Source organism: Loxodonta africana, chromosome 21, assembly GCF_030014295.1.
Source record: "Loxodonta africana isolate mLoxAfr1 chromosome 21, mLoxAfr1.hap2, whole genome shotgun sequence".
Classification (NCBI taxonomy): Eukaryota; Metazoa; Chordata; class Mammalia; order Proboscidea; family Elephantidae; genus Loxodonta; species Loxodonta africana.
This window is the reverse complement of record NC_087362.1, coordinates 61,802,555-61,820,049: the sequence shown is the minus strand read 5'-3', so window position 1 is coordinate 61,820,049 and position 17,495 is coordinate 61,802,555. Positions and strand designations below refer to the sequence as shown.

The 17,495-nt window shown below is 38.3% G+C and overlaps 1 protein-coding gene across 2 annotated transcripts in view; it reads left to right on the top strand.

Annotated features, from left to right (window-relative positions):
• The window catches only part of LPCAT2 (lysophosphatidylcholine acyltransferase 2), an 82,763-nt gene extending 66,339 nt beyond the window's left edge, over window positions 1-16,424 (top strand). For both annotated transcript variants that reach the window (XM_064274022.1, XM_064274023.1), the window contains 3 exons: window positions 3,100-3,198; window positions 10,457-10,592; window positions 14,417-16,424. In XM_064274022.1, the coding sequence (XP_064130092.1) occupies window positions 3,100-3,198; window positions 10,457-10,592; window positions 14,417-14,598 (417 nt within the window). In that variant the 3' untranslated portion in view covers window positions 14,599-16,424. The remainder of the gene's footprint in view (window positions 1-3,099; window positions 3,199-10,456; window positions 10,593-14,416) is intronic.
• Window positions 16,425-17,495: the final 1,071 nt, after the last annotated feature.

Below are 17,495 nucleotides of genomic sequence, written 5' to 3'. Positions count from 1 at the left end.
TCTAAGATTCTTTCCAGTTCTAAATTTTATTATTCTAAATTTAAAACCTTGAAAATGTTTTGTTTTATTAATCTAGTAATAGAATCTCTCAGAAAAACTTTCATGCTATTTTTATTTTTTTTGCATTGCTAAGATGGAAACTTCTGCGTAATTTCTCATGCGATTAGTCTGCCTTAACATTCTTCTGTCAGTCAAAATAACTCATATAAGACTAAGTTATTTTTCTCTAATGAAATTAACAATGAAAATTGTTACCTGGTTCTGTGAACTGTGGTAATATTGAGGGTCTGTTTTATTTCTATTTCTCCATCTGAAAATTGAGTTGTGATATTTGACCCGCATTCTACATAGGGTTTAGTACAGATAAAAATTGTATGCCTCACAATAAAGGCATAACATAAGTTCAAAGGGGTATTTCCCATTTATGACCATGACAACAGTACCCGTAAGTAATCCGTGATTAATTAAAGAACTTCTATTCAAAACTTCTATGTTGCTTAGCAGAGAAAACCAATTGCAGAAGAAATTTACCTATACTGAGTCATATATCCAGAGTTCAATAAGCTCCTAAAACTCTGAGGCTAATTATGAAATAGCCCTCCCTAGTGCAGAAGAAAATTAAATGTTGCAGGCACAAGAAGGAACTTATGTCCCTCATACTCTGCCTTCTCTGAAACCTTTGGGGTGATGAAAATGTTGGTTGTGGTGGTGCTTAACCTGGTGTGCGCACTTGTCATAACACATTGAACTGTACGCTGAAAATGGCTGCACTGTATTGAATGTAAATTATACCTCAACAAAGTTGATTTAAAAACAAACAAAAAAGCCAAGTCTCTTAGGCTGGCAGCCAGACAAAAATGAAAGTCAGATGACATGAGTTTTTTTCCTCATGAATAAACCCTGTTACTTTAGGAAAATCTTGAAACCTCCCTGTTTCTACCTTCTCCAGTGGGGGAAAAAACAAACAAAAAAACCCAAAAAACCAAATTCATTGCTGTGGAGTTGATTCCAGCTCATAGATGAGCGACCCTATAAACCAAAAAAACCAAACTGTTTGCCGTTGAGTTGATTCCAACTCATAGCGACCCTATAGGACAGAGTAGAACTGCACCATACGGTTTCCAAGGGGCACCTGGTAGATTCGAACTGCCGACTTTTCCATTTCTACCTTGTAGTAAAATAAAGTAGTATGGTAGAAGTGGTTTTTGACCTTTTGAATCTTGGTTGCTTTGAGAAGCTGATAAAAGCTACAGAATATTTCCCTAGAAAAATGTACGTACAAAAATCACATTAATTTCAGGGGCTTCACAGCCTTCTCCTTCCCCAAGTTCATCTATGAACCCCCAGTATAGAATGCTTGCCTTAGTGCTTTAACATGAAGATCACTTGTAAGGCAGATGAGAAAAGAAAGGGTAGCATTGTTTTGGTGCCTACCTGGGTGTTAGGCAATGGGATTGCACTGGCTAAAGAAGAACCATCCTTGCCCTTCAGGAACTCTTGAGGATTGAAGTGTAATTAGTTACAGCTGAAAATTACAGTCTTATTGATGCCCAACATTATTTGTTAATCTATCAAGTACTGTGTCAGCTTTGTTGTTACTAGTTCATAGTTTATCTGGGAACTCACCTCATCATTTGAAGATTTTGCTGCCAAAGTGACTCTAACACCTGGGATTTATAATCATTTCTCTTTCTCCTTTCTTCTTTCCCTATTTCCCTCTCTCCTCCCCCTTTCCTTCTTTTAGTCTTCTCTTTCCCTTCAGCCCTCCCTCCCTCTCTGCTTTGCCTCTCTCTTCCTTTCTTCCTCCCTTCCTTAAGCTCTCTCTTCTTTCTCTTCATTTTCATTCTCAGTATTCCTGTCTAGGTGAGTAGTTAATGTGTAGGAAAAACTCTGTATATAGCCTGGATTAGAATTACCAGTCCACTCTTTTATATTGCTATCATGAAATGCCTCCTGAGGCCTATAAAAAAAAAAATAGATACTAATATACCAGTTGTGTTCGGTTTTCAGAGGTGTAGCCACAGAAGCTTCAGTAAATTTCAAGGCTTTGAACAGCTGGCTTCTTCCTGGTTCAGTCATGGTTGAGGAAGCGGAACCAGAACAGATCCAGTTTCTAAAATTTGAGTGAACCTGAATGATAGCAAGAATGGGAAAGATTATGGGTTGAAGCCCTGCTGAAAGCCTAATCTCCCTCTTAGAAAACAAGGGCATAGCAACTAAATCTCTTGCTCATTGGATTTTGAGCAGAGCCGGAAACAGTGGTGCCCCACTCAAAGATGGTGGCCAACTTCGCCACTTTGACTGTCTGCACAGTCCTGCCAGTAATCCAGTCTCATGCATCAAGCTCCTGAAATGGCTCACTACACCTCTTCTGAGTCTCCCATTCTAGGACTTTGACCTGTAATCTTTCCTGTTCCAGTTATCGTTCTGGATGACTCAAATCGTAAGAATTCAAGTCTGTTTAGGTTTCACGTCTTCAGCCATGACTGAATCAGTTCAAACTGGTTCGAAGCCCTGGTAAAGTTCAGCATCTTCTTGGGTCTGATATTCCCAAGAGGCAAGTAAGTGGCCCAGGTTTGCTCTAGCAGCTTCTAGTTTACTACAGATTAAGTGAAAGAAAGAAAGGTGTAGCTGTGATTACTGCCCTTTTCCTTTCCCTTCCATTTTCCATGTGTTGCTTCGTGACCTTTGGTGTGTAAAAGTATTTGGTGTTGGCCATCATGGCAGGGCCACCATCCATGGTGGAATGAATGGTTTGGTCCCACTTGGGATGAATGGCCTGGATCCTGCCTCCTACTGGGATTCCCATCAGGGCTGAGCTCAAGAACTCACTTTGGATACTGCAGGGCCCCCTAAATGGCCTTAGTGATAAAATGTTAATATTTTATTGCTAAGTAGAGAATGTCGTTTTCCCTCTGAAAATGGGAATGGGTGGTCTACTTGCTTGCTGTTCTATCTCAAATGTTAAATTTTTTCCAGTTAGCCTCAGTGCATGAAGATGTTGAGCTGGATGTTATACCTGAATTTCACCTTTCTAGCTGTGATGAGTGATAATTCAGTTAGTGGCCCTCCTAATTGATTTTTCCCCTCATTTCACAGAACCACGATGGCAGTATCGACTTCCGAGAGTATGTGATTGGCCTGGCTGTCTTGTGCAACCCTGCCAACACAGAGGAGATCATCCAGGTGGCATTTAAGGTACTGTCAGCTCTGCTGAAAGCATCTTGGTTTGCCTCACAAACAAATGTTGACTCTAAGTGTATAATTTGGAAATCAGTGAATATATTACATGAGTTTATAGATCTTCTGTGACGTGTATACAAGAGTAACGTAATTAAGTCAATTGCTACTGAGAATAAAGGAAACATAAGCATCTGTTTAAGCATAAAAGCCTTTGGAAGCAGCATAGTTAACAACATCAAGATTGAAGAGCAGGCAATTTAACAAATTGAAAAATTATTTCTTTTCAGCCTTCCCATTTTAAAGCCCCAAAGTGAGAGTTATAAATAAACACCACCTGTCACTTGTCATCCTCATTTGCCATCCACAAAGCCCTAAGCCATCTTTTTTTTCTCACTCTGGGGGTCAAAGGTATTTTAAGTGTATTTTCCTGATGGACTTAATTTTCTTTGGGTGGTTATCAGGTGAACACCATCATAAATCTCCCAAATTTCCACTCTGTATGTTTTCCTGTAGTATCACATACATTTTTATAGCAATACGGGGAGCTAAGCTGGGGGCAGATGAATAAAATCCCTGGTCCAGGTCCTCACCAAAGCTTGATGGAAATTTGAATTGCTGAGGATATAGACTCCATTTATTACCTACACATGCAAAAGGAGAAGAAAAATACATTCCCAGAGGTGTGTTTTCAGTTCTTCTGAGATTAAAGGTGCTTCATCTAATTAGTATTTAAATGGGATGTTCCCTTTGAGTTCCAGGCTTGTAAGATCATACCCCAAATTAAAAACTTGATCTCCCTGCTTATCTTATCAACTTTTTTATATTGACCTCTTCTTGTTCAGCCACTTGGTCTCTTCACTTCCATCCAGCATGCCAACAGCAGACCTTTCCTATTCCTCTTCTCTAATCTTACCTCAGGAATTAACCTCTTCCTGAGGTAAGACTGTCTTTTATCCGAGAAGAATATCCCATTGTGTCTTAGCTTCTTAGGGCTGCCATAACCAAAATACTTTGTATGTGGGTGGTTTTGAAGAACAGACATTTAGCTTCTCACAGTTTAGGATGCTAAAAGTCCAAATTCAGGGCACTGGCTGTAGGGGGAGGCTCTGTCTTAGTCATCTCTGGGGGAAGATATTGTTCAATTTCTGTAGTCCTGGCATCCTTCGATTCCTTGACCATCTCCACACAGCATGTATCTTCCTCTCTGTTTGTGCTTGCTTCTCTGTGCCTAACCTGCTCTTCTTTTTTTTTTTGGAAAAAACATTTTTTAAATTGTACTTTAGATGAAGGTTTACAGAACAAACTATCTTCTCATTAAACAATTAATACACATATTGTTTTGTGACATTGGTTACCAACCCCACAACATGTCAGTATCCTCCCCTTTTCGAGTTTGCATTCCCTAAACCTGCTTTCCTGTCCCTTTCTGCCTTCTAGTTCTTTCCCCTGGGCTGTTGTGCCCCTTTAGTCTTGATTCGTTCTATGGGCCTGTCTAATCTTTGACTGAAGGGTGAACCTCAGGAGTGACTTCATTACTGAGGTAAAAGAGTGTCTGGGGGCCATACTCTTAGGGTTTTTCCAGTCTCTGTCAGGCCAGTAAGTCTGGTCTTTTTTGGGGAGTTAGAATTTTATTCTACATTTTTCTCCAGCTCTGTCTGGGACCCTCTATTGTGATCCCTGTCAGAGCAGTCAGTAGTGGTAGCTGGGCACCATTTAGTTGCGCTGGACTCAGTCTAGTGGAGGCTGGGGTGTTGTGGTCCATTATTCTTTGGACTAATCTTTCCCTTGTGTCTTAATTTTCTTCATTCTCCTCTGTTCCCGATGGGACGAGACCAGTGGAGTATCTTACTTAGATGGCTGCTTACAAGCTTTTAAGATGCCAGAGGCTACTCACCAACGTAGAATGTAGAACTTTATAAACTATGTTATGTCAGTTGAGCTAGACGTTCCCTGAGACCATGGTCCCCACAGCCTAATTGGCTCTTTTTATATCTCAGAAATGAAGAGATTTAAGGCACCAATATGGCCTCATTAACATGACAAAGAAAGCTCTATTCCTAAATGGAATTATATCCACAGGTATAGGGGTTAGGATTTCAAAACATATTTTGGGGGGACGCAATTCAATCCATAACACACTGTGACTGTGACAAGCCTCCTTTCCTTTATTGTCTAGGGAGACTCTTCCTCCAAGAGTCCTTTCTTATATCTTCAAGACCAACTGGGACAGCCTAAGGAATTTTCATGCGTTCTTCTGTTGCTGACAAAAGAGTGCCTGAGTTTACTTTTTTATTTCAGGTTGGTTTAAACAGAGTTTACTGCTAGGCCCAAAGAACCTAAGTGGTTGATGCTCAGCAGATGGCCATAAGGCAGGGGCCAGAACTTTTTCCAAGTTTAAAATCTTTGGCTTTTACAGACTTATTCATCATAAAACCTAAAATTATACAGATAGCTAACTTATTCTGATTCAAACATTTCTGTTTCTGTTTTGGGATTGTATGTGTAATTATAAGCTTAGTTGGGTAAATGGTCACTTTGAGTTTACCAGTGAAAGATCTGATAGAAAATTTGGCCCTTAGTCACAGTAATTATTGCTTTTAGAGAAGTCGTGAGATTTCTGTCTAGCCTAGATCTTGGTTTGTGGGTAGAGAAAGGGAGGAAATGAGGACCTAAAACTATAATTAGCTCTATTTCCAATAAAGTGAATGTCATGCTTTACGTTAGTTATTTTTTAACTTTGTTTTTCAGGTGTGTTTTATGTTTTTGAAAATGTTTTTTGCATGCTTTTATTTTTTGTATAATAGTATCGTTTTGCACATAGGATCCTTTTACATTATTTTAGTGGGTAGCACTTGACAGTTAACAAAATACTTCCATTTTTTATCTCATTTCATCTTCACAGTGACTATTAGAGGTAAAATATTATTTCAGTTTTTCAGAAGCAAACAATAGGAATAGACTCTGGCTGACTGGATCCAAAGAGGACTATGGAGTAGGTGTGAGGGAAGGTTCACAACCAGGCTGTTTCAGGGATCCTGGCTACAGGAACTCCCTTGGGCCTGCAGTTGGAATGAGCAAACTGTAACTCTGTTTGTAATTCAAATTCCAGTGAAGATCCAAATGGTCTTGGGCCAAGTGCCTGCTAGGAAAGTCAGGATTATTTTTTATTTTACTTTAGGTGAAGGTTTACAGAACAAACTAGCTTCTCATTAAACAATTAGTATACATATTGTTTTGTGACATTGATTACCAACCCCATGACATGTCAGCATCTCCCCTTCTCAACCTTGGATTCCCTATTACCACCTTTCCTGTCCCCTCCTGGTTTCTCGTCCTTGCCCCTGGGCTGGTGCGCCCAGTTAGCCTCATTTTGTTTTATGGACCTGTCTAATCTTTGGCTGAAGGGTGAACCTCAGGAGTGACTTCATTACTGAGCTAAAAGGGTGTCCAGGGGCCATACTTTTGGGGTTCCTTCAGTCTATCAGACCAGTAGGTCTGGTCTTTTTTGTGTGTGTATGAGTTAGAAATTTTGTACTACATTTTTCTCCAACTCTGCTTGGGACCCTCTGTTGTGATCCCTGTCAGAGCAGTTGGTGGTGGTAGCCAGGCACCATCTAGTTGTGCTGGACTCAGTCTGGTGGAGGCTGTAGTACTTGTGGTCCATTAGTCACTTGGACTAATCTTTCCCTGTGTCTTTGGTTTTCTTCATTCTCCCTTGTTCCCAATGGGGTGAGACCAGCGGAGTATCTTAGATGGCCACTCACAAGCTTTTAAGACCCCAGATGCTATTCATCAAGGCAGAATGTAGAACATTTTCTTTATAAACTATGTTATGGAAAGGAAGGATGTTTTGATTAAGAGTCTCACAGTATTCTTTGCAATGGGGAGATATTATTGGAGACGTTATTCCTCCTAAAGAAACAGTGTTAACCTTCCTGTTGTTGTTGTTAGGTGTCATTGAGTCAGCTCCAACACATAGTGACAATAGAATGTACAATGTACATTCTGTTGTCTATGTACAATAGAATGAAACCCTGCCAGTCCTGCACCATCTGCACAATTGTTGCTGTGTTTGAGCCCATTGTTGCAGCCACTGTGTCAGTCCATTTCATTCAGGGTCTTCCTCTTTTTCATCAGCCCTCTACTTTGCCAATCATGATGTCGTTTTCCGGGGACTCGATCCCTCCTGATAACATGTCCAAAGTACATGAGATGAATCTTGCTATTTGTGCTTCCAAGGAGCATTCTGGCTGTACTTCTTCCAAGATGGATTTGTTTGTTCTTCTGGCAGTCCCTGGTATATTCAATATTCTTTGCCAGCACCATAATTGAAAAGCATCAATTCTTCTTTGGTCTTCTTATTCATTGTCCAGCTTTCACGTGAATATGTAAAAAAAAAATAAAATAAAATAAGGCTACGAAAAATACCATGGCTTGGATCAGGCACACCTTAGTCCTTAAGGTGACATCTTTGCTTTTTAACACTTTAAAGAGGTCTTTTGCAGCAGATTTGCCCAGTGTAATACGTTGTTTGATTTCTTGACTGCTGCTTCCATTGGCATTGATTGTGGATCCAAGTAAAATGAAATCCTTGATGACTTCAATATTTTCTCCGTTTATCATGGTGTTGCTTATTGGTCCAGTTGTGGGGATTTTTGATTAAGCTTTGTACCAGAGCATAAATCAGGGGGCTTACCTTAGGTCTAAGAAGCCCTGGTGGAGCAGTGGTTAAAGTACTTTACTGCTAACCAGAAGGTCAGTGGTTCAAATCCATCAGCTAGGAGAAAGATATGGCAGTCTGCTTCCGTAAAGATTTACAGCATGAAAAACCCTGTGGGGCAGTTCTACTCTGTCCTAGAGAGTTGCTAGGAGTCAGAATCAACTCAATGGCAATGGGTTAGTTAGTTAGTTACCTTAGGTCTGGGAACTTCATAGCAGGGAGACTGTTGAGAGTGATAAGTAGGTATGGGGAATTGAGGGGTTGACCTGGGACAGTTGTGGCAAAGGATGGATATAGAAGAAGTAACAGGATGGACACTAGAAGGGAACTTACACAGAAGTGAGAGTCACCGATGCACCAAAAGTAGCAAGAATTTAGACTAAAATGAGTTGGTTAGAATTGTTTAGGGACAGAAGGTAAAACCGTAATATAACTTTGAAGACAGCTTAGAGCCTGTGAGGAAGAGGCTGTGATGGAGTCTTAGCAGTTATTGTTAGAAGTCCAAGGCCCATAAAGAGCCCTGGGGGTACAGTTTGTGAAAAGAGATGCTAATTCGCTTTCACTTTCCAACTATCTTATCCCCCTTTAGCAGGAAATAGACCGGAAGCCAGTGCTTTCTCAGCTGGGGGCAGCAAACTTCAAGTTATATCTTCCCTCCAAGCCTCACAGGCGATTAGAACACTACTCAGTATTTGCTTGTTGTTTTTCTCGTGATTATACCACTATCTCTAATGCCTATCTTTCTGCTTTTGCTCATGTGCTTGATCAAAAGTAGATACCTAACAGCAGGAGCTCTAGATATTTTCCGCCTGGATTTGGATCCCAGCCCTACCACTTACTAGCTTTGTGACATTGGGAAGATCACCTAACTTCCATGTGCCTCAGCTTTCTCATCTGTAAAATAGGGCTAATAATGGCACCTCCCTTACATAAGACTACTGTGAGGGTTAAAGGAGTTAAGACATGTAAAGTGATTTGAACATTTTTTAACATTACCTGCAAAGACTAAGTGCTTATATCACTAAAAATCGTTAATACACAGGAAAGGATTTGAATATGGGATATTAACTATCCATCAGTTATCTCTGTTTTGCTACTTGACTTTCATTCAGTCCATCCCACCTTACTGCCTTCTTGGCCTCCTGCTATAAACACATTTGGTCTCTCTCTCCCTAAAGCCATTTGTACTCCTGGCTATAACTTCATTTATCTCCTCCTTTTATTACATAATTTCTGGAATGAAGAGTCCGTTACTTGTCTGCACTTTCACCTCTGTTTCGTTCCTTAATTCCATTACCATCTGGCTTCCAGGCCCTTGAAACTGTTCACTAAAGTCATCGAGACCTCCTAATTATCAACTCCAGCAAACGTTTTTGCTTCTTCTTGGCCTTTCAATGGCATTTTACTCTGCTGGGCGTTACCACTGTCAGAGTTACTTCTTTCCTGAAAACCCTCCCTTAGCTTCCAAGATGCATGCAGTTTGTTCCTGGTTCTTTTGTCTCTCTGGCTCTTGCTTCTCTAAGTCTTTGCCAGTTCTCCTTCCCTACATGTACTGTTCTTTTTATTTCCAGGGCATTCCCTTACTCTATACATTCTCTCCAGATAAGCTCAGACACACCCATAGGTTCAGATTTTACCTGAATTCATATCTCAAGCCTCATCATTGTCCTGAGCTGATATGCTGAAGCTCTTACTTCCTCCTAGCATCTTTAACTCAGATTCCACCTATCTAGGTCTAACTCTTGATCTCATCTTGGCGCCTGTTCCTCTGCCTGTTCTCCTACTCTTGGCTAATGTAACCCACTTCCACCCAGTTGCCCAAGCCAGGAAACCTCAGCCATCTTTTTTCTTTTTCTTTAAAAATTTTCAGCCTCTTTGGCTCCTTCCTTTCCATCATTATTGTTGTTGGGTGTTGTCGACTCAACCCTGACCTATAGTGACAGACATCTAATTGATTGCAAGGCCTATCTTTGCTTATAAATTCTGTCCCTTCCTACCTTTCCCTGCTTCTCCATCCCAGACTCTTATTTGGTTTTTCTGCCTTTAGTTTCGTCAACCTCCTGCCCCAATCCATCTTCCACACTGCCTAAAACAGAGTCCTCACCTCACACATGATCACATCACGTCCTTGCCATTACCTAGAGGACTGGTTGTGGCATTTATCCACCATGATCTGGTTCCTGCTTGTCCTTAGTCTCCTGCCTTGAGCCCCAGGCTATCACCTGCCATTCCTTGTATATTCTTAACATCTTGTCATGTTCTAAGACCCAACTCAAATGTCACTTCCTCTGAAAAGCCTTCCCTGACCTCTGGGTAGGATTCATTATGCTTTCCACAGGGTATACTCACAATTGTTATTGCCCCTATTTTAATTCTGTCCCTTTTCACCACTAGACTGTAAGTGCTATGAGGGCATAAGCGTGTGCTTTCTTCACACATGTATCTCTGGTCCCTGGCACAATAAATGTTTGAATTATTAACGAGTTTATTTTCCTTACCATTATTGCTCTGGGGGAGCTAATTCTTATATTTCATTTTTTTTTTTTCCTTCAGCTCTTTGATGTTGACGAGGATGGCTACATAACAGAGGAAGAGTTTTCCACCATTCTGCAGGCTTCTCTTGGAGTGCCTGATCTTGATGTTTCTGGTCTTTTCAAGGAGATAGCCCAAGGAGATTCTATTTCCTATGGTGAGTAGCCGATTTGGCCTCCTGATTTAGTTTACAATGAGGGCATCCAGACTATGAATTGACCCTCATAAAAGAATGTTGTTTTCCTCAGCTAATTATATTAGTAATACTAATAATGATGATGACAGTAATTATAGTAAAAGTAGTAAAAAAAAGAAAAAAATTAAAAAAAAAAAGTAGTAGTAGAGGTAAAATAGTAATAAACCCATTGTCACTGAGTTGAATCGAACTCCTAGTGACCCTATAGGACAGAGTAGAACTGCCTCAGAGGATTTCCAAGGAGCAGCTGGTAGATTCAAATTGCCAACCTTTTGGCTAGCCACTGAGCTCTTAACCACTGTGCCACCAGGGCCCTGTAATGGTAACAGTAGTAGCTAATTATTGAGGATATATCATATGCTAAATAGTCTTCTAAACATTTTACATGTATTAACTCATTTAATCCTTACAGCAAAGCCTATTTAATCAGTATTCTTAATTATTCTTATTTTAGTGAGATAAAAAGAGTTTAAGTAACTTACCGAATATTACCTAGCTAGAGAATGACAGAGCCAGGATTCAAAGCCCAAGAAAGGCTGGCTTTAGAACCTTAACTTCGTCTCATATCTGTCATGTATGCAGCCCTCCTTGAGGGTCTTTCCTGCTATAAGTTTGGTGGCCAGGCTCAACTGAGCAAGTTAACTAAGCTGAGTTGTAATCACAGGAGAGGGATATGGACCCCAAAAAACCAAACCCATTGCCATCAAGTAGATTCTGACCATAGCGACCCTATAGGACAGAGTAGAACTGCCCCATAGAATTTCCAGAGAGTGCCTGGTGGGTTCGAACTGCCAGCCTTTTGGTTAGCAGCCGTAGCTCTTAACCACTGTGCCACCAGGGTTTCCAGGGATATGGACAGATATCCAAAAATAATAGTAGTAGCTACAACATTTATTGAGTGTTTACTTGTGTAAGTTTCCACTTTCATTACTTATGTCGTCTTTGTAGCAGCCCCTGTGAGGTAGGCACTATTATGGAGGAAAACCTTGTGGCAAAGTGGCAGGTCTACCCATCAGTGACTGACTTTTCTCCTGGTAGCTTGAATCCACACATCAAGACAAGTCCATGTATCTGAAGTGTCAGTTTCCATATATTTCACAGTATAGTCATCTACTGAGAAGCATACCTCAGTGGAGAGGCCTAGGCAATAGCTTCTCTTCCTTGGCTTTGTTGTGGTCCTAGATGGCAGGTTGGCCTATCATTCCCCATCTTTTCCCTCAGGTTGGAGGAGGATTTGTCTTGAAAAAAAAAAAATTTTTTTTTTAATGGTGTTCAAAGAGTTTCAGCTGGTTAAATTTCATGGGGTGGGGAAATTAGATCACATACTTCCTTTGTTCTTCGTTTTTAATTACTGTCATTTTGGGTGCCCTTTATTAGTCTATTTTAGGTAATTAGATGCCTAGGACACTTACTCTGTTGAGTTCATCTTTTAAAAAATAAGACATTATAAAATGAGGAAGTATATACTGAAACAAAACATATGAGTAATAAACCCCATGAGTACTAATTCTTTTCTGACCATTTTCCTTTGATTAGTGAGACATTCTATTACTCTGAGCTCCCAAACTTTGAAAAAACTATTTTGAAGAACTTTGTTTAGTGGAAGCTAAGACTACAGATGATTCACAGTCATAACCTGTCAATTATAGTAATTTTTTAGAGAAATCTCTGTTCTTTGAGTCCAGCCCTTTTCGTTCCAGAATACACAGAATGTCTCTCTGTCCCTAATATTATGCAAGTCCACTTTTGGTACAATGGAGGAATGTTTGAGGTATTTAAGTATGGATTTTATAAAATAGTAGGTATTGACATATGCCATGAATGTGGTCATTTAAGTTGTTTAAATGTGATATTTTACATTGTTTTTGCTCTTGGCTTTACATTAGACAAATTAATGGCCAAATTCCACTTATAGCCAGTTCACAAGAAACTTCTAGAAATGACTTACTCTTTAAGGGCCACTGACATCCAAGCAGAGGACAGGGCTCTTGATCTTTTGAACAAGCACAAGTCTTGAAATTAAAAATCTTGGTTTCAGTAGGTCAGTTCTCATGGTGACTTATCTTAAGTACTTAGTGTCTCAATCAGTGAAATAGACTCATGCAGATGGACGTTTATTTTGGATGCTAAGAAGAAACAACAGCTTGTCCAATTTGGAAATACGAAGTGGCCTATTAAGGCAAAATAATGTTGTAATTGCAAAGAGCGATTTGGGCTGAATCTAGTGACTTCCTCATCACTAAAAAAAAAAAAAAGCCATACCAATTGCTGTAGAGTTGATTCTGACTCACGGTGACCACATGTGTGCAGAGTAGAACTTTTCAAAAACAAATCTACAGGCCTTTCTTCCAAGGTGCCTCTGGGTGGGTTTGAACCGTCAACCTTTCAGTTAGTAGTCAAGTGTTTAACCATTTGTGCTACCCCGGGACACCTCATTGCTAAGACCTAGTTTTTTGTCTTCAGGAATTGTTAGTCTAATGTACCACAAGAATAAAGCAGAGTCTTTGTTATCAGAGGATTTAAAAAAATAATAGTTACAAAAAGGACATGTTTTTTTCAGAGCCAAGCAGCAAGCTGATTCATAGATAAGGCTACTTTTTTGCTCTACAAACTCTGTAAAGCTTTTTCCACCCAATTGAAAGAAAACAGAGACATTTCAAAATTGAGGGCAATATCATATTTTAGAAATTCCAGGTTATTGGAGGCTTGAGGTTCAAAACCTGATGGTTAATGAAGTAAGCCATCTATATTTTTACCTCAGTTCCTAACTCTGAGGTACTTGAGATAAAAAGAGGCCCTCTACTCAGAGGTCTTGTGGTATGATTCCTACGTATTGTACACTCTGTTAGCCATTACTGATCATAAGTCAAAGTTCAGCTTTTCGCCATTTCGTGTACCAGACATAAGGGTTAAAATGTTAAAAAAAGCCAGATATAATTTTTTACGGCCCTCGGTAATAGAATTTTTAAACCTTTTGTACTGTGAAAAATGACAAAAAATATAGAATAGTGAATAAACATAAAACATAATGAAGTTTTATAAAGTGAACACCGGTGTAGCCACCACTGAGATCAAGGAATAGAGCTTTTCCAGAATTCCAGAAACCTCTTGTTCCCCTTCTCAACAACAGCCCCCTCCTCCCTCTTCAGGGAGGGAGCACTGTCCTGACTTGACAAAGAATCTCTACCTTTGCTATTCTTTAGAGTTTTACCACAAAAATATGCATCCTTAAATATTCTATTTTAGTTTTGCCTAAGTATTTGAACTTTATATAAATGGAATCACACAGCATTTCCTATTTTGTGTCTGGCTTTCTTCATTCATCCACATTGTTGTAACACAGCTGTTCATTCATTTCCATTGTTGTATAGCGTTATGTTACACTAACATGCCACAGTTCGTCATCTATCCATTTCTACTGCTGAGAGACACTTCAGTTTGTTTCCATTTTTTTTGCCTGTTTTGAATAATGCTGCTATGAGCACTCAGCAGACAAGTGCAGGGCACTCAATAAAGTGTCTTTTACATGTCTTCTGGAGCACAACATGCACATGTCTCTAGATCAGTACCTAGGAGTAAAATCAATGAGTCATCGAGTACACACATCATCAACTTAACAAGATAATGGAAACACTGTTTTCTGTCGTGGTTTTACAATTTGTATTCCTACCAGCAGTGATTGTAAGAATTTTGCAATAATTGTATTATTAAGGTCATATGTCAATCTGCATCATGCTAAAAGAAGATTCACCCCAATTTACTGGATTTTTTTTTTTCTCTTCTAGAGGAATTTAAAAGTTTTGCCCTAAAGCATCCAGAATATGCTAAAATATTCACAACATACTTAGACCTCCAGACGTGCCATGTGTTTTCATTACCAGAAGTCCGGGCAACTCCCTCAGTTACAAGTAATAAAGTAAGTCCTGAAAATCATGAAGAAAGCACTTCAGACAAAAAAGATGACTGAAAACAAATATTCTCAATGAGGAAGACTCCATGGCTTTCACTTGAAATTGTAAACATGTTTATTGATAATATTTTAAATGTGCTAGTTGAGTAATGATGATGCTTAAGATGGAAAGTTTTTTTTAATAAAAATGATAAGTTTTCTTACTGAAATTGCTTTTATTCACATATGTATAACATGTTCATTTTCTTTTGTGTTATATTGTACTTTACTGATTGGTTTGCTAGTGGTATATATGATGTTTTTATGGATTTTCTGGTTTAATATGCCTATCTAGATGAATGCAATGGCTTACTTATTAACTGGTGAGGATTAGTCAACACTGTAAAGAGTTTCAAAAGTATAAACACTTTTAATCTACTTTCCTTTAAAGAAAAAAAGTAATGTTCTCCTATCTCTAATCCATTGCCATTCTGGAAATGAGAATGAAGAGTCTGAGGAGCATAGCAGAATTTTTTATAACTTCATAGATGCATTTTTTTTCCATTTACATTTCAGTTTCTGAGATCACTGAATATGGGTGGGTTGGAAAGGGGAGCTCCATTAATTAGATGACACTTCTTAAGAGCTCATATTCACTTTAGCATGCATCTGTATTACAGATTTCTTTAACCATCTGCCAAGGAAATCATATTCTTTTATACGCTTGAGGTTTACAGGTTTGGAGCTTTGTTTTAAAGACAGTTACAGATGCCAAAGGCTAAGTGGGAATTGCCTTATTGAAGGTAACATTGATTGCCTAATGAGAATAATGAATTGTTGGCCACAGAGTTGAATTTAATTTGAATTGGATGGTTTAGAATGTAGAGCTTGTTCAATAAATGAATCAGATTTGCTCTATTTATATAATATTAAGATTAATCTATTTTACCATCTAAGTGGGAGTTTTATTTTAAGAGTTCTCTCAGATTTTAGAGTTTGTCTGAAATGTCTGTATGGAAAACACAAGAGACGTCAAAGTGTCACCAGAGTCTAGGGAATCAAAAAACCCGAGACTGAAACTCTGGCCCCAAACAGGAATCTAACAGTGACATTTTCCCTTTAAGTTAAGCATTATTTCCCACAAGTGCCATTTTTATTGGGTCTCATGCATGTATACTGTTAATATTATGTATCATTTATGTTTAAGATTTTGACAAAGAAACAATTTATTAATGTAATATAGAAAATAGTTGCTTCATATTCTGAATTCAGTCTTCGAAATCAAACTCTTTGTTCTGGCTATGTGTCTGAATGTATTGGTGATTCACCCCCAGGCTAGTTTTTTAAAACTATCTGTGAAGTAGAAACAATCTTCACCAAAGTCTCAGGAGAGTTGTTGAAGTTTATATTTGATCAAGAATCATGATTTCAAGTTAGTTTCAATATTAAGCAGTAGTGTTCTAATTTAACCGGTTAAAATGTATTTGGGAATTGAGTATCAAAAACTTGCATCCTCAATTATATATAATTGTTTGCTCTTTATTTCTCTTAGAGCTATTTAGACAAGGCATTAAATGAACTGAAAATAATTGTTTAAAAAATCAGGACAGTTTATGTTTATAATAGTGTTTGTCGTATGCAATTGAATGTATGTAATACTCAGGTACCATGATATTTTTTTGTTTTTAGTCACAGGAAAGCCATATAGTTATTGTTAATAGTCATTAAAGAGTGGCATTGTAAATTAAAGGTGTTTTTTTTATATATATAAGAGTCTTGTAAATGATGCCATCGTTTTGTTTTAAAATAATATTTTATGCTCTTTTAATTCCTCTAGTCTGTCAATGTAATATTCCTATTTTATTATTATATTACCAAATAAACAAACATGCTACATAAAATCATTCTTGGCCCTTAAAAATTCCAGTTTTGTCATTTTGTCTCAAATATACCTTTTTAATATCATGGTTTGAATATAAGTTTGCATGCTTGTGAATGTGATTAATCATTTTTTGCATTTAAGCCTCATGAAATGTCAGAAATGAATTTATTCTAATGAAAAACTAAAATTTTACCCAAAGTAGCAAAAGTTGACTTTTGACTGGTTGGGTTGTGTATAATAACACAGTCATGATCATCAGTATTACTATAGACCAAACCTCTGCTTTTATGCCATCTCAGCAAAGATTTCTTTCAAAGAGTCTTTTGTCCTCTTAGGATTTAAAGTAAGGCATTAAATTTCATTAAATCAGTTAAATGCACTGTGGTTTTTTTTCTAATAGTTTGAAAAAAAGGTTACTCTTTGAAATGAGAAATACTAGATGCTAAGACTTCTAAATCATAAAAAGTTTAATCAGAACAGTTCTGTTGAAGGATAATGGCATGCTGAATGCTTATAGACTAAGTCACTTGCATCGTGTATATTTAATCCTCCTCTGCCACTCAGCTCCTTCTCTTCTTTCCCAACTTTTTCTAGCAGAGTTAGGGGCAACCAGCCAATCTCATTATACTCATTAGTCTGACAAAAATTTTTAAGATATCAAATACATGGTCATCCAGATTCTTGCCTTTTATAAATACTTGATTAGGAATATCCAGTGGGGATATTTTGCATGTCTCTATTGCCACATTTTACCATAGACTATCAGTGTCCTCTTTGCCACTGAAAATAAAGTTGTTGTTGTCTTTAAATCCAATTAAATTAAAGAACCAATTTGAGAAACCCCAAAGCCATTCAAAAAACCCGTCCTTAAAACTCTGTTCCTCTAGAACCACTCTCAGTAACCAAAATATGTATCGATCTGGGTTCTCCAGAGAAAAAGAACCAAAAGAATGATTTTTCTTTTTCTTTTGGGAGGGGGGGAAGTAGGGAAAGTCTGCCTGTTCTAGGAATTGTTTAGAGAAGGTTATTAAAATCTTTTGCTATGATTATAAATTTAGCTATTTCCCTTTTTAATTTTGTCAGTTTTTACTTC